Source organism: Crocuta crocuta, unplaced genomic scaffold (assembly GCF_008692635.1).
Source record: "Crocuta crocuta isolate KB4526 unplaced genomic scaffold, BGI_CrCroc_1.0 scaffold96, whole genome shotgun sequence".
Lineage (NCBI taxonomy): Eukaryota > Metazoa > Chordata > Mammalia > Carnivora > Hyaenidae > Crocuta > Crocuta crocuta.
This window is the reverse complement of record NW_027531522.1, coordinates 8,903,721-8,930,838: the sequence shown is the minus strand read 5'-3', so window position 1 is coordinate 8,930,838 and position 27,118 is coordinate 8,903,721. Positions and strand designations below refer to the sequence as shown.

At 39.0% G+C, this 27,118-nt stretch overlaps 2 protein-coding genes across 5 annotated transcripts in view; both read right to left on the bottom strand.

Annotated features, from left to right (window-relative positions):
• CUBN (cubilin) overlaps nt 1-5,571 on the bottom strand; it is a 298,802-nt gene extending 293,231 nt beyond the window's left edge. Inside the window, exons 1-5 of the mRNA XM_077772461.1 lie at nt 5,456-5,571; nt 4,942-5,071; nt 3,704-3,799; nt 3,115-3,153; nt 508-609 (exon numbers count right to left, since the gene is read on the bottom strand). Coding sequence (XP_077628587.1) covers nt 508-609; nt 3,115-3,153; nt 3,704-3,799; nt 4,942-5,071; nt 5,456-5,568 — 480 coding nt within the window. The 5' untranslated portion in view covers nt 5,569-5,571. The remainder of the gene's footprint in view (nt 1-507; nt 610-3,114; nt 3,154-3,703; nt 3,800-4,941; nt 5,072-5,455) is intronic.
• Nucleotides 5,572-24,299: 18,728 nt separating this feature from the next.
• TRDMT1 (tRNA aspartic acid methyltransferase 1) overlaps nt 24,300-27,118 on the bottom strand; it is a 74,280-nt gene continuing 71,461 nt past the window's right edge. For 3 of the 4 annotated variants that reach the window (XM_077772410.1, XM_077772407.1, XM_077772409.1), the window contains one exon: nt 24,300-25,482. In XM_077772410.1, the coding sequence (XP_077628536.1) occupies nt 25,382-25,482 (101 nt within the window). In that variant the 3' untranslated portion in view covers nt 24,300-25,381. The remainder of the gene's footprint in view (nt 25,483-27,118) is intronic. The other variant, XM_077772408.1, reaches the window with a different exon arrangement.

Sequence of the window (27,118 nt, the reverse complement as noted above, 5' to 3'; positions counted from 1 at the left end):
TTAGTACTGGGGCACCTGGGTGGCTTAGTCAGTTAAGCATCGGACTTCAGCTCAGGTCATGATCTCATGGTTCCTGAGTTAGAGCCCCAGTAAGGGGTCTCCGCTGTCACAGCCGAGCCAGCTTTGGATCTTCTGCCCCCTTCCCCTGCCCCTCCCTTGCGCATGCATGCATGCTTTCTCTCCCTCTCTCAAAAGAATGTTTTAAAAAGATTCATTTAGAACTTTCCATGCTGAACAATTTAAATTGATGCTAGCCAATGTATTATGCATTTCCATGTAGTTCTGAAGTCACGTGATCCCCTCCTTAAGATGGCTTAGTGTTCCGTGGCTTATATAATCATGCTCACCACCATTTGGGTTTTGGCTTACGTGGTGTAATTCATTCCGATTCAGGAGACCACAAAATCCTAGAAACTTTGGATGGAGAATGAAATATGTCTGAATGATTCCAAAGAAAACACCAAAGCTGACTCACCATCATTTTTAACCAAAGATGGAGCGACTTACCTTCCACTGTGAGGGGCAGATACAATAAAAGGAATCGTGAAGGTTGAGGCAGGTTCCACCATTTTGGCAGGGGTTGCTGCTGCAGACCTTTTTGTCAACCGTCTGAAACAAACATCGGGCAGTTAGCGAGACCATCGTACTCCCAGGAAGGAAGGCATGTTTCAGTGCAGGTGTGCGTGTAAAACACATTTCACTCCTCCTCAAGGGAAAGTCGCCCTCCATTCTTTAAATCGACTACCCAAGTTCTTAAATCAACTCTCTTATGAGAAAAACAACACAGTGTTTCACATTATCAGTCCTACACATTTTCCTTTGCTATTTACAAGCATTTAGCCAGGGATGCAATGAGGCACGAGGGGAGAAGATGCTCGCTCTATTCTTTGGAAGAGCACTGTTCACCTGAGAAACAGACGGTGGACCAGAGTAAAGATTTCAGGTTGGGAATAATAACGGACATTCCTATTGTACTAAGAAAACCAATGGGAATTCCGGTTCTTTTGCTGTTATTCTTATCTTTGGTACCTCCAGATAAGCATTTGAAATCTGATCATCTTTTGCTGCTACCCCTCCTCCCATGGGTAAAGATGACTGAACTCTTTTCACCCAGAGTCCCTTTGTTTGAAATGTGGGCTTACATACACTCTCCACGCCTGTGCTCACGTGACTACTTTCAGACCAGAGTCACAAACAGGCCTGCCTTTGTCTATGCGGCCTGGAGAATCTTACCATATGTCAGCTACCTGTTCCTGTCTCATAAGCTTTGTGATACCTCTGGGGGGCAGAAAACTCCTTTAGAGAGGACATGCGATTATGCAAGAAACCCTATTTTATTAACTTTGACTAATCATAGTCTGATTGTCTGGTTTAAAATGGGGCTAAAAAATAAAGAAAATTTTTAAAAACTAAAATTAAAACAAGGGCGAATTATTTACTACATTCTTTTTTTTATTCAGTGACTCACAGAGAAAGTCATGTCTGTTCACTTCATTTTACAGATGAGACCAAGAGCCAGAGGGTAGCCCGCTGACTAAGCACTGTGTATAGCCAAAGCCATCTCTCTCTCCCTTTGTCAAAAGTCAGGTGACCATGCATGGGGGGGTCTCTTTCTGGGCTCTGTTTTCTTCCATTATTCCATCTATCTTTGTGCCAATACCACAATTAGCCCTGTTCGTCAGAGGACACTATTAAGGAAATTAACCACAACTCATTACAAGTTTTCTGGCATACAAAAGCAACATTGTCTGGGGTTTAAAAACTCAAAAGCCTATGGGAGCCCAGCAGGAAATGGAATCAGTAAGCAGTCAGGAGGAAGACTGGGGGAACGATGATAACTATGGTACCCTGAGAGCGCCTGACCTATCGGAATGTATAAAATGCAGTTATATCTAAATATCATTAAAAAAATTTCTCCTGGGGGATGGGGAGAGGGACATAGTCTGCAATAATTTGACCGTGGCCTCCAGTTGTTGACCTTTCGCAGGAGTAATGAAGCACTCTAGGAGACTGGAAACTCTAGTACTGTGTCTTGCTCCACAGGTATGATTCCTTGCTTGTTTTCATTCATTCAACTACTCCCTAAAAAGATAAAGTCTGAGGAGCAATTTATTATCAAAGTCAGGAAGAGGAATGCATCCATGAACTTGCTTGCCAAATATAAACACGGAAGTAGAGGGCAGCACTTAAAAGAGACGCAGAATATTAGAACAGGGATTCTTAACTTGGAATCTGCTTACTTTTTTTTTTAATTAAAAAAAATTTTTTTTTAACATTTTATTTGTTTTTGAGAGACAGAGAGAGACAGAACACAGTAGGGAGGGGCAGAGAGAGAGAGACACAGAATCGGAATCAGGCTCCAGGCTCTAAGCTGTTAGCACAGAGCCTGCCGTGGGGCTCAAACCCACGAACTGTGGGGTCATGACCTGAGCCAAAGTTGGACGCTTCACCAACTGAACCACCCAGGCACCCCTGGAATCTCCTTACTTTTATTAAAAAATTTTAATATGGGGATATTCTGTGCATTTCTATGGGTAGAAGGTTGTAGCTTCCATGAAAATCTTAAAAACACCAGCCAACTTCAGAATTGGTGAGAGTTCTAAAATTACAAGGAATAGTTTACAAGAACATACTAGTGAAGTTGTGGAAGGGTTGCTCTAAGAAACCACTCAAATTTAATTATCAGCAAATGTACTTTTACAAAAATTTGAAATATTTTGTGACACACCTCAAGCCTCTGGGTTTAACATTGGAGAAGATGCAACACTTTGGCCACTCCGCCCTGAATGCCGAATCAGCAAGTTGGGCAGTCACACTTACGCCTACATAACACGGTCAAAGAGTGGCAAGGTTAAGAGGAAGAATGTGAAATGCTGAACTCAGAGTCAGAAGGTTTCACGTGCTCACATGCTTCACATGGCCAGATACCCGGGGCCAGTCACTTTATGTGACGCTTGGGTTCCTCATCTGTATCCTGGGCAGCATAGACTGAGATGAGAATTGAATTATGGGAAAGAACAAAGTCCTTGACATGGGTCAGAAAGCCAGCTCCATCGATGGTTCTAGTGCACTGCCAGTGAAAGATGTCAGCCAGGTAGTAGTTATGAGACTTACCTGCTGTAAGCTTTGAAATTTTCTCTCCAGATCTGTGAGCTAAGTGGTAGGGAAGAGAAAGTATCAGTTAGCATTTCACATGTGATCCTGTCCCTTGACATATTTTCCCAACACTCTCTGCTGCGGGCTCACTTTGTCTGTTCCTTTTTGTTGCTTTTTCCCTAATCTCTCTCCCCTCTGGGCTTCCCTTCCTTCCTACTCTCTTCCATCATAAAGATTTTTTTAAGGCCTTTTTTTTAAAAAAAGGAGTACTACCCTTTGATGAGTTGATTCATTGCTTCTCTGCACACAGTGACTTGGGATTTTCATAAACGACAGTGATTCATTCACTTCACCAATAAGAAGCTTCTATCAGAACAGGAGCAAGACCTACTTATGCAACAAGTCCTTGCAATTGCATTGTCAGCCTTCTGCCCATCACTGCCTCTACGTCCTCTGTTAGAGCTCTGTTGTTTAACCAAAGTCCATAATTAAAATGCTAAATTTCCAAAGAGGACCCAAGGTTGGTGTATTGTCTGCAAAAATGGATGCTTACAAAGTTGAATCAAGGAGAGCCCGTTTGCTCTAATGACATACATGTCAGACTTACCTTAGAATTAAGCTGATGGATTTGACTGGAGATATTTTGAGGCAGACCGGAAACACTCTTTTTTAAACCTGTAATGTCATCTTTGTTTTTCTGGATCTAATTTTAAAAAGAAAAAGGAGGAGGGGAATGCTTGCTAGTGAAAAGATCGTATGTATGTCATAGATACAAAATTTTTAAAATTTGAGTACCATTCTGTTGTTAAGCACTAAGACCTTGTCCATCACTATGAAATTCAAAACAATACCATGTATAATGAATTCCAGACTAAAATAGCCATGGCATGATTCCATTCACCCCTTTCAGGAACAACATTATCAAGGTACTTTCCATTTGCATTTTTTCTCATAACAGTTTGGAGTGCTTGTTAAGAGGCCTGGCTCGGAATCAAACTGCTTGGGTTTGAAATCTTGACTCATTTACTGGGTGTCCTTAGGCAAGTTGCTGCACAGCTGACAGTTTCTTTTACCTCCCTTACAAATGGGATGATCATAAAGCCAGGGGCGCCTGGGTGGCTCAGTCCGTTTAGAGTCTGACTTTGGCTCAAGTCATGATCTCCCGGTTCATGGGTTCGAGCCCCATGTTGGGCTATGCACTGACAGCTCAGAGCCTGGAGCCTGCTTTGAATTCTGAGTCTCCTTCTCTCTCTGCCCCTCCCCTGCTCATTCTCTTTCCCTCTGTCTCTCTCTCTCAAAAATAAATAAACATTAAAAAAATTTTTTTAAATAATAAAGCCAAACTCGTAGGGTAGATGTGGGGGTTGGAGGAAGTAATGCAGACCAAGTGCTGAGCACAATGGATAGCCCACAGAAAGCTCTAAATAATGTCAGCTTTCAACACTACAGCGGATATATCAGCGTGATTTACTAAATAATGAACACTGAAAACACTCAGTAAGGCAGGAGAATAATTGGCCTATTCTCTTCTCTGGCAGAAGTAAACTCTCACATCCAAACCTTCCTCTGGCCCCTCTCCTTCCTTACTCCTCACGTGAAGGAGTCCCCGGAGCACCCTGTGTACCTTCTCTGGAAGGCACGCTCACACAATGAGCCACTTTGTACTAGAATTAACTTCTTCTGCCCATCATTAACCCTAGGGCATTGTTCTTCACTAGGATTTATCTCACCTCTGGTTATGTGCCCTGGGCTAAAGATTTAAGATACGGATTCATATAGACCTCTTGAATTAGGTGACCATATGTGGATATCCAAAATTACTTCAATATATTTCCATTGTATTACCTGATGTAAACATTCGCCAAGGTCATCATCATTTAATTTAATTTTTCCCAGGGATCCAGTTCGGAATTCAATGTTTTGGGCAGACCCAGTAAGAAACACTAAATTTCCCCTCTCTGCAGTCATTCGAGGCCTATATAAATCAAACCAGAGAAGGCATCAATAATTAGCATATAATTTTTAAACAACAAAGGTTCTCACTGAATATATGTAGACTGTATACACCTTTGCCCCATGGTCAACTCAACCACATTCTCCCTGCTCATCTGCCATTTTTTTTCTCTGCAAATTTCCTAGAGATGTCAATTGCCTGCATGCTTTGCTTGCAAAATGGCAAGTGAATAATTTACGTTCAAGAAGATAATCCCGTACATCAATCTCAATGCTTTTCCCTCTTTGTTTTTAACATCATTGTTTTCATTAAGAAAAATGACACCTTTCCTAATCTGGCTATCTCTGGAAACTAAAGAGCCAGTACCCTACACCCTCAGAAGCAATACCGCACGTGTCTACTTACTGTTGGAGGTCAGTATTTCTTTTCTGCCTCTTCAGCTCAAGCCCTCTGGCTTCCTCATTTGATTCAGCAAATGCCAACAGAATAACCAAACCCCAAAGGAAAGGTGAGGACATATTCCTCACCAACCCTGCTGGGGTGCCAGGGAAAAGGGAAGCCACTCCAGCCGAGTGTGGGATTTTAGAGAGAGCAAACCAGGCAGATGTACTTTGGCCTGCGGAATATCCTGCAGCTTTTCAGTCGTCTCTTCTTTGCCCTGGAAGGCTGTGTTATTTTTCCTTCCAGAGGGATGTAAATGATCTTAGATCTTCAGTACTCTTCAACTTGTGAGAGGTCAAAATCTACCTTTAAGTGATGCACAACTTAATCATTATCTGTGTGACCTTTGAAGCAGTAACAAACTGCTTTGGAAACATCCACTCAAGCAATCCGTGCTTCAGAAGTAGCTACCTTTAATAAACATTAAAACAAAGGAGTAGACACCTTTCAGCAAACGATACTAAAACAACTGGATATCTACATGCAAAAAAACTGAAGTTGGACCATCCTTTACACCATACAAAAAATTGACTCAAAATGAATCAAATCCCTAATACAGGAGCTGACACTCTTAGAGGAAAACAAAGGGTGAAAGCTTCATCACACTGGACTTGGCAATGAATTTTCTGGACATGACACCAAGAGCAAAGGCAACAATGACAAATAAATGGATACACTGGACTACTTCAAAATGAAAAAACTTTTGTTTGCCAAGGGACACCATCAATACAGTGTAAAGACAACTCACAGAATGGAAAAAAAATTTACTGGTTATATATATGGTAAGAGGCTAATATCCAGAATACATAAAGAATTCCCATAACTTAACAACAATAACAAATGACCTAGATTTATAGTAGGTAAAGAAAATGGGCATTTCTCCAAAGAAGATGTACAAAATGCTTAAGAGCGCATGAAAAGATGCTCAACATCACAATTCATTAGGGAAATGTAAACCAAACCCACAATGAGATATCCTTCACAGCCTTAGGATGGCTACTTCCAAAACAAACAAACAAACAAACAAACAAACAAAACACCAAAAACTGCAAGTGCTGGTGAGGATGTGGAGAAAGTGGAATGCTTGTGGGCTCTTGGTGAGAATGTAAAATGGTGCAATCACTACAAAAGAGTATTGTAATTCCTGAAAAAACTAAACAGAATTACCTTGTGATCCAGCAATCCCACATCTTTTGGGTATATACCCAAAAGAACTGAAAAAAAAAGAGACTCAGAGAGGTATTCGCACACCCATGCTCATAACAGCATTATTCACAATAGCCACAGTTGAACTTTAAAAATGATTAAAATGAGGGGCACCTGGGTGGCTCAGTCAGTTAAGCGTCTGACTTCAGCTCAGGTCATGATCTCACGGTTTGTGAGTTCAAGCCCTGCATCAGGCTCTGCGGACAGCTCAGAGCCTGGAGCCTGCTTCAGATTCTGTGTCTCTCTCTCTCTCTTTGCCCCTCCCCCACTCACACTCTGTCTCTCTTTTTCTCTCAAAAATAAATAAAACATTAAAAAGTGATATAAACGATACATTTTATGTTATATATATTTTACAATTTAAAAAGAATTGAAACCAGGGGCACCTGAGTGGTTCAGTTGGTTAAGCATCTGGCTCTTGATTTTGGCTCAGGTCATGATCTCACAGTTCATCGGTTTGAGCCCCATATCTGGCTCTGTGACGATGGTGCAGAGTCTTGAGATGCTCTCTCTTTCTCTGTATCTGCCCCTCCCCCACTCATATTCTTTCTCTCTCTCTCCCTCTCTCTCTCTCCCTCCCTCCCTCAAAATAAATAACCTCAAAAAAAATTGAAACCAGAGTTAGAAAGATGGGGTGGTAACCCGTTGCTATAGAAGAAATAAAAGCCAGCTCTGCATGTAGACTCGTTGTTTTCAAAAATTTAGAAAAAGAGTCTGGGAAAAACTTGGAGGTGCCACCTGAAATTTTAGATAGTATCTACATAAAATTACTCCCTTAAAAAAAAAAGCAGTATAGTCAATATTATGAAGAAATGCAACACTGCTTCACACCTGTTCTATTCAAACATAGCCACAAAAACTACTGGGCAAGATGCTGTTTACTTGAGATGGTACTGAGGTCACGCAATGAGTTTTCTCGTCATTTTGTTTGTTTTAAGAAACAGGTGTAATACAATAAATGGTATCTCCAGTTTAATACGTTCCTTCAGTGTTACATTTGTCCGAGTTTTGTTTAAACGCTTAACAACTTGGGGGAGGGGGAGGAGGAAAGCTTGACATAGTGAAATATTTGTCAACTTAGAACCAGACAAAATAAGATGGGTTCGAATCTTACAACACAAAGGACGATTCTGCTCCACTAAGCTATGACCATAACTATTTTCATGATTATATGATCATATTTTCCTGAAGATCATTGTACTCGGCCAGTCTTGTTGTGCAATTGAAAATGTCTCCAGCATGATTTCAGTAAGAACTTCCTGTTTTATAGGACTTTCCTGTGATACTAATATGCTTATTATTAAACAGAGTAGAGATAATTTCTTTGCTCCTGATCTAGGCATGCAATTCCCATTCGTCTCTCACTTTACAAAAACAAAAACAAAACAAAACAAAATAAGAAATATCCTTGCAAGGTCTGACTGACTTTTGGGGAGTTGGGGAATTTTACATCCAGCTCACCTACTCAGCTCTAGCTGAGATCAATAGATAAGTCAGACTGTCTGCCTATGATGACTTGGTGGAGGTAATATAAAAATATAAAAATCAATTGCTGTTTCCACAGCATTATCATGCATTCTGTTTACTTGCCTTACTGAGAATTTTTTCAGCAAAGACAAATGAAAACAGTCTTGGAATCCAAGACCTTCAGGCTTAGAAGGTGAATAATCACCCCTCTTCTCTCCCCCAAAGTAAACTTCCTATGGACCTGAAACCCTGTCTTTCATTGACTAGCAAAGCTCTCATTTCCTCCCTAATCCAGACTGCATTCCACAAATCCTTTATGTGCCTTTTATGTATGAGTCACACTATTAAAACGACAGGAACACATGAAATACAGTGTGGATTTTTCCCTTCAAAGTCATATCTAGGGGACACCACATGGTTGAAGAGTTAAGAACATGGGGTCTGAAGCTCATTCATCCGGGTTCAAGCTCCAACTCCATCACTTCCTTATCATGTGGCCCCATTCATTTATCAGCAGAAAGATAATCATCACAGCAGTGAAGGTGTATAAAACATTTAGCACATTTGGTCTCTGGGACAGAAGCGTCCACTAAATAGAAACTGCTATTATCATGTGAATGAATATAATAATACCTCTCCTTCCTCTCCCACCACTTGGTTTTTGGGTTTATTAAAATAAGAAGTGATAGAAGAATTTACAGTCGATTTTAAAATCTTGGGCATAAGGAAAATCAGTGGGGTCTCATCCCTCCTCTTCTGGAAGAAGATTCCAGAACAGAGACATGCATCGAGGACTTCAGGTGAGATCTATGAAGTTAGGATTGTATCACTTTCTCCATCTGTGTCAGTGTGCTGCTAATCAACACTGCTCCCAACACTTGCCTCATGGTCTCGTTTCCTTACCTCTCCCTCTGGCTCCACTTCAATTCTTACAGAAGTCGCACCTCCCTTTTCTCCCTCTTTCTCCCCCGACGAAACCGCCAGAATTCAGTTGTGAGAATCAGAACTGTCTTTTCCTTTCTTCCTCCTTTAACTTCTCCAAGATGTCTCTGTACCACCTTTGCTCCTTCAGTGTGTCATCCACTTCTGCTCCTTTTTCTATTCTGAATCCTCAGTTGCCGCCCTTCTTAAAAGTTCCCAACACAATGCACAAAGGAAAACCCTGTGGTCATCAAAAACGTACGTGGAAGGAAATCCCAATATACTAAAATTTTACATGAGGAAAATTCCTGGTTAACAAGGGATCACTGTAGTCAGGACAATGATAAGGACAAAAGAGAAAAAAAGAAAAAGAAAAAAGACACTAATAGGGACTATTAGAAGAGCAAGGCAGGCTTCCTTGGAGACCAGCTGAGTCTTACAGGACGAACAGCTGTCCAGGCAAAGTAACAGGATTGGGAGTTTCAGACAGAGAAAATGGCACACCCAAAGCTTTTCCAGTTAGAAATGAAGTCAGCATGACCAGAGCAGTGTGGGTCTGTGGGAGATGAAATTTCTAAAACAGACAAGAAGTCAGATCAAGAAGGACCTTGAAATGTCCTTCAAAAAATGTCCTTGAAATTTTAAGGAGCTCCATTATTTTAAATAATGAAGAACTATGAGAGTGCTTTAGGCAGATTAACATGGTCCCATTTGTATTTAACGAGCATTCCTGCAGAGACAAGTCTCAGACCCAGAGCTAGTGAGGAGGTTGGTGCAGAGTTGAAGAGCCCTGAACTGGGAAGGCCCCACTGGACACAGTGGTTGAGAGAACAGGAAATAGTGAGATAAACATTTAGGAAATAGGATCTAGCAAAGAAGTATTGGGGCAGGCAGTTAAGGGGGAGAGGCTGATGTTGAGATTTCTTGTTTGAGACATTGGAAGGATCGAGGTGTCGCTGACTGAATAAGAGAAATGAGGGGAATGAGGTTTTGGAGAGAAGACTGTGAGTTCAGATTTGGGCGCACAGAGATCTGAGACACACCTGCCACCCAGTGCTGCCCCACGGCCTCACTCTGCAAATGGTATGGTCATCGATGATGGGTACAGGGAAGGTCCAGAGATGGCCCAGATTACAGCCTTATTACTCACTCAAACGTGGTCCACAGGCCCGGCACAGGCATCAGCCAGGAGCTCGGGAGAAATGCAAAACTCTTAGGTACATTCTTGGACCCAGTGAATCTGAATCTGCATTTTACAAAGATCTTCCTTCCTTCCCCCAGGAAGATGAGGGCATCCTCACCCAATAAGAGACTCCTATGGTCTCCAGAGCCACATCCTTATTTCCATTTCTCTATTTTTCTTAGATTGATCTAATTTTTTGTAACTCGTTTCTATTTTCTACTTCTTTATCTTCTTTGGTTCTATGTTGTGAAGAGTTTTTGTATTTTTTTTAAAATTTCTGTTAACAGTTTAATTATTGACAGACAGAGAGAGACAGAGCATGAGCATGGGAGGGGCAGAGAGAGGGAGAGACACAGAATCTGAAGCAGGCTCCATGCCCTGAGCTGTCAGCACAGAGACCAGCGTGGAGCTTGAACTCACAAAACGTGAGATCATGACTTGAGCCGAAGTCGACACTTAACTGACTGAGCCACCCAGGTGCCCCTGTATTTTTTTTTATTTTATTTTAAAAGCTTTCCTTTTTTTAATTTCAAAAACAGTTTCTTATTCTTGCTTCATGGTTGTAACATCTATTACTTGAAAAATTATTATAGTTGCTTTTTGAAGCTTTTTGTGCTGTTTACCACATGGTCTCTGGTTTCTCTAAGCTCTTTCTCTCCTATTTGCTTGTTAGGTCTTTCTGTTCTGTGTTGGAAGCTTTCCTCAAATACCTATTGATCCTTTTGTGTCCATTTAAACTTAAGAATAAAACACTAAAGAGTGGGTGATAAGCTCTGTGTGCACGGATGGTATTCATTAACCAGTAAGTTTTATCACGTGGTGACAGAATGGCAACTTGGCAATTTCACTGAGGAACCCCAAATTTCCATTTTGGAACATATATTTCCCCTGGGGCCATTCATTGTCTTCAGAGAAAAAAAAATCCCCTCGCTTTACATCAGGATGAGGAAAGTGTGCTGGAAATTTTACTGCTAAATGTACAGAGGTTATTTAGACCCTCGCTTTCCATCTTTTCTCCAAATTCCTGGAGAGCATCTCTGTGCCATGTGAACATAATTCGGACAACAGTTATGTTATATACTGAGGCTCATTTTTCATTCCTACCAGCTTCATCCAAACTCCATTGCTTTAGAGCCTTAATAATGCTTAATCCATATTTATTGCAGACATTATGACATCCTCAACAATGAGGAAAATTCAAAAGAAGTAAAGGTCATGACCTTCTCTAGTTTGTAATAAAGGCATATGTATGCATCTCAAAAGCTCTACTAGCACATTATAAAGATGCATATGACAATGTGGGACAAAACATATGCCAATATGCTATCAGAAAACCAGGATGTACCAAACTGCAATAGAGGTCCTAAACCTAATCTGGGCAGATTATGGACACAGCGGCTCTTTCCCTTTTGAAGAAAGGTGGCTGGGTAAAGGTGGGGGCATTGACTGAGGACCTTAAGTGGCAGGTTGAAAAGCTTGGATTTAATCCACAGAGAGATGCTCTTATATCTCGAGTGAAATAACACTGGTGTGGTTATTTCTAGTAGGCCAGCTGAACTCATCTGTGGAGGGCTTGATCAGTGTGGGAGTGAGGAGAGGGTTGAAAAACAGAGGTGCTTTGGAAAAAGAAATGGCCAGATTCTCACACCCTGTGTCTAGTTCCCATCTCATTTTATAGCTCCAACCTGGCCTGACTGCATTCTTTGGTCCCTTTTCATTTTCATATCAGTTTACAAGAGGACACTGTAGAATTAATCTGAGTTTTTAGCCATTAATGGCAACATTGGTGAATATAATGATCTCTTGTAACCTTTATGACACTTAACTCATTCTCTTTTTCAGGGACGTAACACTGCTTAAAAGGCACACTTACATAGGCTAGTTTTGTGATTTTCTACAAAATTGCAAGGCAATACAATTGTCTATTCAATTTTCATGAAGGATTACATAAAATAATTATGGAAATTGGTATAAGCTTAAAACCATTCATTTGCTCATTTTATGGAAAACGCATTACCTCCTAGGAAATTACCAAATCCACTACTGTGATGAACTGATCTTTTTGAATGCAGTGTGGTCCTGACTCAGGGAACATAATCCAGGCATTTGTTCTCCACGCTCATTACGAAGATGATTGCAATTACCCTTGAGTAGAATGGGAAAGAATTATGAGTTAATCATTACCATTTGAATAATTCAGGTTTGGCAGAGATTTTCCTGAGAAGGTAGATTTACACATTGTTGAGAGTTTGGAGGACTTTCCTGGTTTTCTTTCGATTTTTTTTTTTTTAAAGTATGATAATCCAGGGGCGCCTGGGTGGCTTAGTCGGTTAAGCGTCCGACTTTAGCTTAGGTCACGATCTCNATCATTACCATTTGAATAATTCAGGTTTGGCAGAGATTTTCCTGAGAAGGTAGATTTACACATTGTTGAGAGTTTGGAGGACTTTCCTGGTTTTCTTTCGATTTTTTTTTTTTTAAAGTATGATAATCCAGGGGCGCCTGGGTGGCTTAGTCGGTTAAGCGTCCGACTTTCGCTTAGGGCACGATCTCGCGGTTCGTGCGTTTGAGCCCCGCGTCGGGCTGTGTGCTGACTGCCAGCTCAGAGCCTGGAGCGTGTTTCAGTCTGTGACTCCCTCTCTCTCTGACCCTCCCCTGCTCACGCTGTCGCTCTCTCTCCTAGAAGAAAAAAAAAAAAAGTATGATAATCCCTACATACACAGGAAGGATATTACCAGAAAATTCATATCCAGAGGAAGAAATGTAATACAGGACTATGGCTCCAGATACAGAGCACAGGGGTGCTAATGACACATGTACACACATGTACACATAACAATCTGCATGTTAACTCAACCTTGTGTCACATATTCTAGAAAATATAAAACATGTCTTCAGGGCTCTTGTGTCCTTGTGAGATGGGGACTGGTCAAAGATAGGGCATAGACCAGAGGCAGCAGAAATTGCTAGGATTCATGGCTCCAAAAGCCACTGACAAAACACAACACAGCTTTCTCTACCTCCAAATGCTCTTGATGCCAGCATTTTAGCACGTCACTGGATTCATCTGAGCCGAATTTCCATGAAGCTGTGAAGCAGTGATGGGGAGGGTACCTTTGGTGAGTACCTGGGTAAACCCACCTGACACTTCTTTTCCCAAGGTAAACTAAAAAGAACAAAATAAGTTTTCTAATTGGTGACTCCTGAAATTCTCCGAACAAGGCAATGGAGTAAAAGATTCAGATGCCATGATTCATACCACAGTCAAAGGAAAATGCCAGGTTACACCAACACTGAATGTGAGGGACCGTAGACGTGTAGGCAGCCGGCAATTGCAACTTACACTGGATCCGATCCTTTGACAAGGGGGGAAATGCAGTTTTGTAACAATATTTTGTGTCTGATGGTGGAGGAGAGTTAAGTGTGGTGAGCCTGTCACCACTGAGCAGGGGGCAGGGAGAGTTTGGGGATGCTTGGCACACTCCAGAACTCTGCCTCTTGTACTTTTAACTGCGGAGACGCACACAGAAGCATCTTTATCTGGCAGTGGGAGGCTTTGCTTCATTGATGTGATTTATCACGGGAGGAGTGTTTTCACAAGGCTGATGCCTGACAAAGCACCATCATTCCCAGGAGACTCGTTAATTGAAGTGCCACACAGATCTGTGGGAAGATAAAAAGTGTTGTCATCAGGGCAGGAAAAAGGATGAGATGACCTCACCTCTCGGTCTTTTCAGGGCCCTTATTTCCAAGATCTATAAAAGCCAAAGCCTTTGTCCTTTTGTATTTATTTATTTATTTATTTTACATATATAGAAGCTTGGGCTGTATTTATTACAGAAGTACCGCTAAACCAGGTTTTGTCAACAATGCCTAGACTATCTTTATAGGGGGCATAAAGGATTCCCTGGGATTTTTCTGGTATTAAATACTTTTCATATAAAATTTATTGTGTTTTTCTCATTTAGGCTGACTGATAGAATGATTCCAATGATTCCCCAAGCCATCAAAAACCATAATGATTCTGCTATAAAACGCAGCATCCTCATATTCAAGTCCGATTAACTGGACAATTATATATTAGGAACCCACCATTTGTCGGCAGCTGAGAGAGGTCCTGAGGAAATAGAACAGAGCAAGAGGCAGCCTCTCTTTGAGGAGGGGGCTTGGGAGGTCTGGGGAGGAGACTGCATTCATTACATGCCATCAGAATGCAAATAAAGCAGTGAGCAGCGACTTCAAAGCTAGTTTAAAATGACCAGACTCCATGGTTGAGACTTGGAACTGAGTGCTGCTTTGGAATTAAAGAAAGTTTTGAATTATAAAGGTAATATAACTGCACTATATTCAGTTTGCAAAGTATAAACAAGAAAACTTAAAATTCGGTTACTCTAATGTAACCCTTACCTATTATTTGATTCCAGTCTATTTTCAGATGAATCGTTTCACATAGTTATAATCATAGGATATACATGTATAGAACTGTGTCTTCTCCTTTCCTCTTTTTTCACATAAGTCTGACCCAAAGTCACCACCTAGACTCCTTAATAACTGTTACAAAGCTGCATAAAGTTATATATACTCATATATTACTCATATGCTAAATTCACATACCATTCTTCCCTTTGCAAAAAGAAAAAGACAATGTAAACGGTGTGACCAGTTTAAAACATTTTATCCTCTCACTTATTTAAGATGGTAATTTATAAGTATTTGCAATCTAGAATAAGAGAATGAAATTCATTTCTAAGTATTGATAATGACTGATAGGGTTGTTCTCAGTTCAGTCATTTTATTTTGTTGTATTTATTATGTATGTTATTATGTGCTTTTGTTTTGTATACTATGTTGCTTTCACAAAGTGGTCTCTTTTTGTTGTTGTTGCTTTTTCCTTAAAAAAACTTTTTTATTATGAAAAATACCATAGAACTACAAGAATACATTAATATCTGTTTAAAACACTATATTTAATCAATTTTATTCTTTTGCCATATTTGTTTAATCTATATGCATGACTATGTATTTTTTTCTAAACCATGTAAAAGGAGGTTGCAGACGTAACATTTCACCTTTTCTTAGTCAACTTGATCTCCTAAGAATAAGCCTGCATTCTCCCATATACTCACGATGCCATTATAACACCCAAGAACATTAACCAAAATCTTCCAAAAATGTCTAAAATCCAGTCTAACTCCATACTCAAATTTCTCCAAGTGTCCCCTAAGTATCTTCAGAGCTGTTTTTTAAAACCAGGATTTGATTAAGTCTCTTTAGCATCTTTTAATTCTTTTTTAAAAAAGATACTAATGTACAGATGTAAACATTGTACAGATGTTTGAGAGAGACAGAGAACAAGAAAGGGAAGAGCAGAGAAAGAGGGACACATAATCCCAAGCAGACTCCACAGCTGTCAGTGCAGAGGCCACACGGGGCTCGAACCCACAAACCGTGAGATCATGACCCAAGCCGAAACCAAGAGTCAGACACTTAACTAAGCCACCCAGGCACCTCTAGTATCTTTTCTTAAAAATTTTCTCACCTTTTTCATGATGCCAACTTTTTTTTTTTTTGGTGGTAAATTTTAGAATTTATTTATTTATTTATTAAACATAATTTATAGTCGCATTAGCTAAGGAGTCACACTAGCTTCAGGAGTAGATTCCCATGATTCATCACTTCCATACAACACCCAGTACTCCTCCCAACAGGTGCCCTCCTCAGGGTCCATCACCCACTCTCCCCTCTCTCCCCCTCATCAACCCTCAGTTTATTCTCTGTATTTAAGAGTCTCTAATGGTTCACATCCCTTCCTCTCTGTAACTATTTTTTTCCCTTCCCTTCACCCATGATCTTCTGTTAAGATTCTCAAGTTCCACATATGAGTGAAAACAAATGATATCTGTTTTTCTCTGACTGACTTATTTCACTCAGCATAACACCCCCCAGTTCCATTTACATTGTAAACGGCATGATTTCATTCTTTCTCATTGCCAAGTAGTATTCCATTAATATAGATACACCATATCTTCTTTATCCATTCATCAGTTGATGGACATTTGGGATCTTTCCATAATTTGGCTATTATTGACAGTGCTGCTATAAACATTGGGGTGCATGTGCCCCTATGAATCAGCATTCCTGTATCCTTGGGACAAATTCCTAGTAGTGCGATTGCTGGGCCACAGGGTAATTCTATTTTTTATTCACACACCATAAATTCCACCTTACTTAAGTGTACAATGAAAATGTTTTGTAGTATTTTCAGAGTTGTACCACCAATACCACTAACTCTGGAACACTTTTACCACTTCAGAAAGAAATATGATGCTTCTCCATTCCCTTCTTTCCCCTTCCCCTGGAAATCACTAATCTACCTTACCTATTCTGGACATTTCATATAGAATGAAATTGTATAATACATGATTTTCTGTGTCTGACTTCTCTCGCTTAGCATAACGTTTCCATGGTTCATCAGTGTCTTAGCATGTGTCAGGCTTCATTCCTTTTTACGTCTGAATCCATTGTACAGATAGATATACACAGTGTTTACTCGTTCATCAACTGCTAAACATCATAGTCTGTCCCATCAGGAATAATGGCCCTTATGAATAACGCTGCTACGAACATTCATGCACAAGTTTGTGGGTTTTCAATCCTCTTGGATCAAAAACTCAAGTTTTTGAGGAACTGCCAAACTGGTTTTTGAAGGGGCTCCATTATTGCGTAACATTTGGATTGGTTTCACAATCACTTATTTCATCATCATCTTACTGGAGGGCATTTAGTGTGCTCCCAGTTTTTCTGGGTTTAATACTTTCATTTCTATAGCTTTTGTCCTCTTGAATTACATCATTAAGGCAGATTTCCTTAATCTACCAAGATTTCTTGTGGTTCTTGTTTTTACCATCATGTTTACTTTCAACCCCCCCACATCATTTGAAGTGAGTTTCTTGTAAAGAGCCTTTAATTAAATGTGTTTTTTAATCCACTGCCAAGATCTATATTTTAATTAGAGTGTTTTCACCCATTATATTTGAGATAATTATTGATACGGTAGAGCTTGTATGCCATTTAATCATTTGTTTCCTCTGCTTCTCAGTCCTTTTTCCCTTTTCTTGCCTTCGTGTGGGCCAGTGAATGTTTGTTAGGATCCCATCTTGAATTATTTATGGTGTTTTGAGTGCATTCCTTTGTATAGTTTTTGCAGTGGTTGCTCTGGGTATTACAACACACATCTATGACTTATCAGTCTCCTGGTAGCAGAATTATCATTTCCCATGAAATAAAATCTCACTCCCATTTAGGGCCCTTTACCTTCCCTCCTGTTAAATATCATTGCCTTGAATATCAGATGGAATTATAATTTTTGTTTCAATTATCAAATGTGATTCATAAAACTCAAGAGTAGCATAGTTATTGTATGTATTACTAATTCTATTCTTTCCATTGTTCTTCCTTTCTGATGCTCCAAGATGCCTTTTAGCATTTCCTTTCTGTTTGAAAAAACTTCCATGAGCCATTGTTTATGGGTAGGTTTGTTTGCTTCATTTGAAAATATCATTATTTCCCCTTCAGTCTTGCAGGATAGTTTGGAGTATAGAATTTGCACTTAACAGTTCTTCCTTTTCTTCCAGAATTTGAAAATGTTGTGCCACCTCCTTCTGGCCCCCATGGCGTCTGATGAAAATCTGCTGTCATTCAAACTGTGTTCCCCTTTAGCAAGATGTCACTTCTCTCTGGCTGCTTTTTTTTTAAATTTGTTTTTAGTTTTCATGTGTTTAATTATGATGTATCTTGGCATGGATTTCTTTAAGTTTATCCTATTTGGTTCACTCAGCTTACTGAACCTTCACAATTGTATCTTTTGCTAAATTTGAGATGTTTCCATCCATTATTTCTTTGAATATTCTCCCAGTTCAATTCTTTTTTTCCTCTACTTCTGGGATTTCAAATATATGAATGTTGGCACTTTTGTTATTCTCACAAAGATCGCTGAGTTTCATTTTTCCCCCAATCATTCTTCCCTCTGTTATTCAGACTGAATAAACTCTATTGGTTTATTTCCTAGTCACTGATTTAATCTTCTGTCATTTCTACTGTACCATTCATTCATTAAGTTTATTTTGGTTATTGTATTTTTCAGTTCTATAATCACCATTATTTTTTTCTAAAATTGAGATATAATGCACACACCATTGTGACTCTTTCGTTAACTTTTAAAAACTCTTTGTTAGCTATTCCTTTGCTGAAGCCTTTCTATCTTTTGTTTCGGGAAAATTTGTAATTATTTGTAAAGGCATTTTTCTGATGGCTGCTTTAAAATCCTTGCCAGGTAATTCCAACATCTGGTTCATTTTGGTGGTGTCGTCAGTTGACTATCTTTTCTCATTCAAGTTGTGATTTTATTCATTCTTGGTATGGCAAATAATTTTAGATTGTATCCCAGATGTTTTGTCTATTATGTAAGGAGATTCTGGGTCTAATTTTAATCTTTTATTTTAGCAAGCAGTTACTCTGTTTATGTTTATCATGCATCTTGGCCTACTTTTTGGTTTATGGTCCCAGTTTAACTTTCAGTGTTTTGGTCAGTGTGGGTTATCTGGTACTTCCAAGGCTCCATGTGGTCCTGGATGGTTCTATATTAGGGTGAAGAAGTCTTCCCCAGGCCAGATCACTTATAGGTTAGGGTAAGGAACCTCCTGTCCATGGTGATGAAACGGCTTCCTGGATCAGGCCTTTTGGAGAGGGATCCCCTTGACGGTATCCTCTGGCTGTCCAGTGTCTCAGTAAGTAAGAGGAATCTCAGGTCTTCCAGAAAAGTAGAGTGCTTCTCCAGGACACTTGTCAGTGGGCACCCCTATATATTGCCCTTGCTGGTTGCATCAGACTCACCTGGTGCTGGCAGCAGGACTGCAGTTCCATCTGGGATAGGAATGAGCCATGGTGGGCTCCCTTATCTTGTGTGGTTGGGAGTCGGGAAGCACCAAACCTGGAACTCCTTCTTCTGTTGGGTGGGAGGTTGTAAGAGCCTGCAGCCATGTTCCCCTTCCAGTCTTGGGATTACCTGGCTGGTTAGTTTTCTTCTTCCCACCATTCAGAGTTCTCTTTTTGATGCCTCTTGTGTTATTTTATAATCATACTTACCCAGAATTGATCACTGTGCTTAGCAAGGGGCAAAGAGAAATGAGCCTGCCCTCTTGTCCAGACAAGAAGTCAGAATACAGTAGTTTTTAAAAACAAATTCTATCTGCACAGCTTCCTCAAAAGCCAAAAGATCAAGCCCTATCCTAGAATTGTGTTTTAAATCAGTAAATTTGGCTATTGTCCTAGGTACGGAAGAAGTGATAGCAACAGAAATAGCTCTCAGGAGAGTGACTTAAAGACACTGTTTAAATTCCACGGTGTGATGGCCTTTAGGCAGCTTCTATATCAATCCAGTATGGTGACCATAGTCACTCATCTCACAAATATTAAGTGCTCGCTGTGTGCCAGGTACTATTTTAGTCCCTGGGAAGGTAGCAGGGGAAAAGAAAAATTAAAAAACCCCAGCCCTCTTGGAAGTTTACATTCTCCAAAACACGGGATATTTTTCACTTAAAACAAATTCAAATCAGAGCAACTATCCAGCTCATTGTCTAATCATCTGTAGCTGAGCTTTTCAAATAGCAAATACGTAAGGACTCTCCATTAGGTATTTTCAGTCTGTGTGTGTGTGTGTGTGTGTGTGTGTGTGTGTGTGACATTTAACTGTGCTTAAGGAGCTGAGTAAAAATAACAACTATTGAGTAAAAGTGATATTCACGCTAGATCAAATTCAGAAGTCTGAAATTTGTTCAGTGTCAAGTGTTGACTCAAGCATACAAATACGGTTGCAAATGGGCACGTATGTTTTTAAGTTTCAAAGTGACTTTTTCTTTTTTCCTAAAGTGAATCATTGTGCATGCCTTCTTACGAAGGCCACTTCATTAACTGAAGCTGATAAATGGAAATGGAGTGAGAACAAAGTGACCATGACCTTGGATGATGAGGTTTGAACTTGGCAGACTGGGAGAGAAGCAGTGCAGTGCCATGAAGGGGAATACTGAAGTTAATCATGAGTAGAACCGCTTTTTAAATGGAGGATGATTAACTTGTTTTCAAATATGCTAAGTGTGATGTGATAGGAAGATACTCAAGTTAAAAATATCCCAGCACAAAAATTCTAGAATAGGGCTTAGGAAAAATATCAGATCTGGAGTTAGTTGGGTATCATAGGGAAAAAAACAAACAAAAACAAACAAACAAACAAACAAAAAAACCACCCAGAAGTTGCGAGCTCTTCAGAAAAATGGCTTGGATGGTAAAGGGTAGGGAGACCTGAGGACTGAATCTTCAGTAATGGCTAAGAATTCAACCCCAGACCTCTGCTCTCCTTTCTCTCTCTAGATTCCAGGTGATCTCATCTGATTATAGAGCCAAGTTGGCTAAATAAACATGTTCCCTCCTTGCACGCTTATAATTTAAATCTGCCCTGATATGAATAGGCATAAAGGTGCAAACAAAATAAAATACAGAGCAAATCCTTGAAGTAAACAATGAAACCATGGTATGTACAATCAAAGAAATGAGAACCTCCTAGAGCTATGGAGAAGAGCTCTATGGGAAAATTACCTTCCTATCTTCTCGTTTGTGAAAATTTCTATCTAGGTTCATATTTGTAGGAAAAATACATTTTTGAAAGCTTTAGGAATCACGTACGGCATACTTGAGGGAGAGCTCTAAGTGCTGGATGTAGTTGAAAATAAGACTCAGAATCTCTGGTGACTATAACTTTGTTTGAGTACTTCAGGAACCAGAAGCCAAAAAAGTTCTCCGCCCATGTTCATAGTTACTGAACAAATACATTTAAAAAGGAATAAACTCATAAATCAAGACAAAGATAGTATAATTGTTTGGGTTGTGGTTGCAAAGGATTTTGAAGAGCGTAACTCTCTTAGTGTAAAATGTTCTTAGAAGACTCAAAGACAGAAATAGACACATAGAGGCTAGGACAATGTTTTTGTTTTTGTTTTTAAACCGAAGATTTAAAATTTTAGTAGCAAAGTGAAGGAATGACAGGAGAGGACATGTGGCGCTGATAGGCTGACTGGTGTGAACTGAAGTTGAGGAATGTGTGTAGGACTCTTGCTGCCTTTCAGTGAAACGTGCAAAGCGGCACACCTAGATATCTGGGGGAGAATGCTCAATTAGAAAGAGGAGGATTGGACAGGAAGTGGATCAAGGAAAATGAATGTTAAGAAGTCGATAGGCTAGTTGTCTGTGGCGCACTTTGACACTGGAAGCTGAGAGGGAGAGAGAGTTCATTCCAGGGACACTCAAAGGCTGTCTTGAAAAATTACATAATGAGTTCAAGCACAGGCTACAAGAACACTGCTGAGGCCATATGACCCTCGCTCAATTTCAAAGTCCAAAGCTATTCGTAAATCAGTCTACAACTTGTGACCTGAAAGAGTTGTGGTTCCAAGTTGAAAATGGAATTATGAAAAGTTAGCCTTCTTTTCAATAACATAACAACCTGAGGAAAACACGCTTTAACTACCCTGTCTGTATGGGCTTAAAATTAGATCCTTATTACGTTATCTTGGCTTACTTGGGAACTTCTGGATTCCCCATTCTGATTTTAAACTATAAATGTATCCCCCCACCCCCACCCCAACCTCCAAAAAAGGTACCACTTCGGTTCGGTTGCAGACACACGGGCTGGCCCGCAGGACACACCCTTCCATCCGCTGGAGGTCGGCTGACGCAGCGGCCGCTTCCTCACTGTGCACTGCTGTCACTAGAATTAACCAGCTTCATTTGTCCTTGGCTTCATTTCTCCATCCTCAGAAGCCTCCCGTTTAATAGCTCCTGACCCGAACTTACGTTGAGATTGGAGCAGAAGACAGATTGCGATTTTTGTTAGGGAATCCTACCCACTACGCTCAATTTAAAAAAAAAGAAAAAAAGAAGTGTTGCCTAGTCCCAACTTTCGCAATTTCTTCCCCTGACTTTGTCTCTTCAAAAGGTTCTATCTTGAGAGGAGCAAGTGAGCTGGTCGTCAGAGGTATTTTTTCACTGTAAGGCACAGGGGCGGTGCGCTCGGTGCAGGCGTGATTGAAGAGCTGGGACAAAATAGGCAGGATGCTCCGAAGGTCAGCTGATCCCTTAGGAATAGGGTGATTTACGCCCTCCCTTCTGTCGCTAGGCTGTACCGCCTGCCACTAAGCATTAGGACTGTCAAGGTCCAGCTCTTCTCCTCTGATGACTGCCAATCTCAAGGACTACTCTCTTCAAAACAATTTTCCAAGAGATTTCATTTTGCTTCTATTAACTCATTTGGTTATCTCTTGTTCATTAGCTGCAGATCCAAAAAAGTTACTAAAAGTTTGAGGCAGGGTAATGATTGAAAATTATTTGGCAAGCAATTTGAAAGCACAAAAAGAAAAAAAAGAAATGATGCAAAGAGGAGGATAAAAATTCAGGTTACTATTAGAAGTGGCACAGACTTAATCGCATATGGTTCTTTTTAAAAGCAGAGGTTATATTTTCCAAAATATTGCATAAATTAATGGTAAGTCCAAACATCAGAAAACAATTTCTAGAATGAATTTTAGGCATATTTATTACCAATAACATGTAGTGGGTATTCGATAAAATGACATTTTCTAGATCACTTTTGCATGTACATATACACTAAGTAAATGCCACTGGTAAATGTATCTTCACTAATGTGTGAGTTTTATGCTTGCTACTTTTTATTTTCAAGGACAAGGATCACCATACGCCCAAGAAAATGCTCCAATAATTTAAAAACTTTCAGAAAGCAATTTTCTTCTAGTTAGGTAGAAAACTCTCTACAGAGCTTTCATGGGTTTATAGTTAGTATAATGGAGCTCAACACTTATTTTGTGTACCATGGCTCAATGGGGCACCGGACACTATAATTACAGCTTAATCAGAGTAAAATTCTGAACCTTGTTATGAGTAAGATCTTTCAACAGTAAAGAGGGCCTAGTGAAAGTGTGCCAAAGTAACTTCAGATTGTTGTAAACCAAAATTTATGAGACCTGTAATAAGGTTTGTTTTTAAACACATACACAAAATGTAGATGTGATAAATGATACATAGATACATTGGCTTATATCCATATTTACCTATAGGGAGTTTTTCTGAGGAAAAAAATGTTGGTGAGGAGTGGCTTTTTTTTTTTTTAACATAAGATGTACATAACATAAAACGTGCCATTTTAAGGATTTGTAAGGATACGGTTCGGTGGCGTCACGTACATTTCCACTGTTGTGCACCACCACCATTACCCATCTCCAGAACATTTTTTACCACCCTAAGCAGAAACTCTGTACTCATTAAACGCTAACTCATTCGCCAGGTATCCTGAATACTGGTAACCCTTAGTTTACTTTCTATCTCTACGAACTTGATTCTTTTACATACCCCATGTAACTTGAATTATAGAAAATGTGTCCTTTTGTGTCTGACTTATTTTACCGACCATCATGTCATCAAAGGTCATCCATGATGGCGCATGTATGAGAATTTCTTTGTTTTCATGACTGAATAATATTCCACTGTATGTATACACCACATTTGGTTTATCTAGTCATCGCCCAAGGATATGTTGACTGTTTCCTCATTTTGGCTGTTGTGAATGCTGCTGCTCTGAACATTAGTGTACGAATATCTGTTCAAGTCCTTACTTTCAATCCTTTTGGGCATATGCCCAGAAGTGGAATTGTTGGATCATTTGGTAATTTTAGGTACAAATTTTTGAAGGAATCATCATCCATTTTCTACAGTGGCTGCACCATTTTACATTTCCACCAGCAATGTGCAGGGTTCCAGTGTCTCCATATCGAAATGATTGTCTTTTAAGTATAAAAATATTCTGTCTGCTGTCAGCACAGAGCCCACTTCAGATCCTCTGGCCCCCTCTTTCTCTGCCCCTCTCCTGCTTGTGCTCTCTCTCTCAAAAATAAACACTTTTTTTAAAAAGAATACAAATATTTTTTATTTTGTTATACAGTTTCTGGTCTTATTTCTTTTCATTTCTCTTTTGTCACTTGCTTTTATCACTGAAATAAAACCACAGGGTTTATAATACAAGACAGTTTGATTAGAAAGCCTAATTCCAAAAAGTCTACTGAGAAAGAAAAAGTTTAAAAAGCTAATTCACAGAATAGTCATATGAAATCGGGTCAGAGGGTATAGTTTCCTCCCTAAAATCTGAATGCCACACGACGTTCCCCAGAATGTGATGGCAAATTCACCTTACAACCAGAAGCTGAGAAGGAAGACAAAAGCAAGATCTGATGACAGCAAAGTAATAAAAAATATTTACAAATAAAGAACAGACAATGAAGTTTTGCATTTTACATGGAGGTAGAATTAAAGATAACTGGATAATGTTTACCTACATTTTCTGTAGCTTCCTGATGGAGACATAATCAAGAATTTAGGATTATTTTTTCTGACACCTTCTTCAGACAGCTGTATAACATTGAATGATGATAATATGGTTTAAAACATTATATGCATTTGTTTATATATAATTAAGAAACATTTAAAGGGTGGAGTTCAGTAAAACATTCAATATTGAAACAGGCCAGAATTAGAATCATCATTTTAAAATGAGGAATAATTATCTAACAAAAAAAATAAAATGATAGGATACATAAAGCAATTTGTTTAACTAGCATACAAAAACACAGTTTCTCAGGTTCACTATACTATGCCTAGCATGACACTTTTGTAAAATAATTCACGTAGACATTCAACCTCCAATGCTCCTAAATTTGTATACACCATAATATCATAACGAGAATATTTTACATGTATCTTTAGCAATTTCATATGAAAATATATTTTTGTAAATCATAATAGTAATTTTAACTTTACAAAATACAGTAATATAAAATTTTAAAAATCAGCATTTTTATGATAAATCCAAATTTCTTTTTAAAGAGAGATAAAGATAGTTTAGTTAAATTTCATCAAAATCAATTCAAAATAGAATTTCAGAATTACTATCTGGATATGAAGAAATAATGTGACCATCTTTCAGAGTTATTTTTAAATTATTCATATAGGATTTTGAGTAGCTCAGCGACTACACGCACATTAAGACTATTTCCAAGTAGACGATAACGTTGTTTCACTGTTGTCTTCTCAGGAAATCCTAGAAGAGAGAGATAATAATTTACAAGACAATCATTTATAATACTAACTTCCAGAGACAAAAGGTTGCATCCTTTAGTAAGAACACAGAGGTCATTCACATAAATAAACCCCTAAGGTCTCCATGAAGTTCAATTAAGAAATGAGAATCTGAAGCCAAAAATATTATCTAAGGTTACAATGCCTACACAGTGTGATATTATCATATCATACAACATATCATATTATGCTCAGCGTACACATAAGTACAGATAATATCCACAAAACTCATAGACATCTGTATGGTAATGCACTTTAAGAAAAGCTGTGGCTACCATTATTTCACAGTTGTTTTCCTTTAGTTAATAACAGCTCTATGGAGATAAAATTCACCCTTTTAAAATGTACAAGTCAGTGGTGTTTAGGATAGTCAGGGTTTTGCATTCACCTCCACTATTTAATGCCAGAATATTTTTATTACCTCAAAAAGAAAGTGGCCCACAGCTAATAGCATACTGAAAAGTAAAAAGCTCAACATTTTCCTCTAAGATCAGGAACAAGACACGGATGCCCACTTTTGCCACTTTTATTCAACATAGTATTGGAAGTATTACCCAGAGCAATTAGGCAAAGAAAAAGAAGTAACAGGCATCCAAATTGCAAAAGAAAAAGTATATCTGTCACAATTTGCCGATGACATGATATTATATACAAAACCCCAAAAGACTCCACTGAAAAAGCTGTTAGAACTAATAAATGAATTCAGTGAAGCTTTAGGATACAAAATTAACATACAAAGGTCTGTTGGGTTTCTATACACTAACCACAAACTATCAGAAAGAGACATTAAGAAAACAATCCCATAAAAAAGAATAAAATATCTATGAATGAATTTAATCAAGAACATAAAAGATCTGTATACTAAAAAACTGCAAGACACTAAGGGAAGAAATGAAAGAAGACACAAATAAATGGAAAGATACCCTGTGCTCATGGACTGGAAGAATTATTATTAAAATGCCCACTATACAAAGCAATCTACATATTCAATACAATACCTATCAAAATTCCAATGGCATTTTTGACAAGAACAGAATACACAACCCTAGAATTCATATGAAACCACCAAAGACCCCAAACAACCAAAGCAATCTTGTAAAAGAACAAAGCTAGAAGCATCATGCTCTGATATAAAAAATGAACTCAAAATGGATTGAACTCTAGACTGTAAGAGCCGACACCAGAGAACTCCTAAAACATAGGCAGTAAGCTCCTTGACGTCAGTCTTGGCAACAATGTTTTGGAATCTAATTCCAAAAGCAAAGTCAAGAAAGCAAAACTAAATAAGTGGGACTACATCAAATGAAAAAGCTTTCATACATCAAAGAAAATCATCAACAAAATGAAAAGGCAACCTACTGAATGGGAGAAAACATTTGGAAATCATCTATCTGATAAGGGGTTAATATCCAAAATATATTGAGGGCATGTATATTAGTGCAGCCACTATGGAAAACAGCATGGAGGTTCCCCAGTAAATTAAAAATAGTACTACTATATGATCCAGCGACTCCACTTCTGGGCATTATTGGTATAAAAATGAAAACACTTATTCGAAAAGATATATGCACCCCCATGTTCACTGCAACATTATTTAC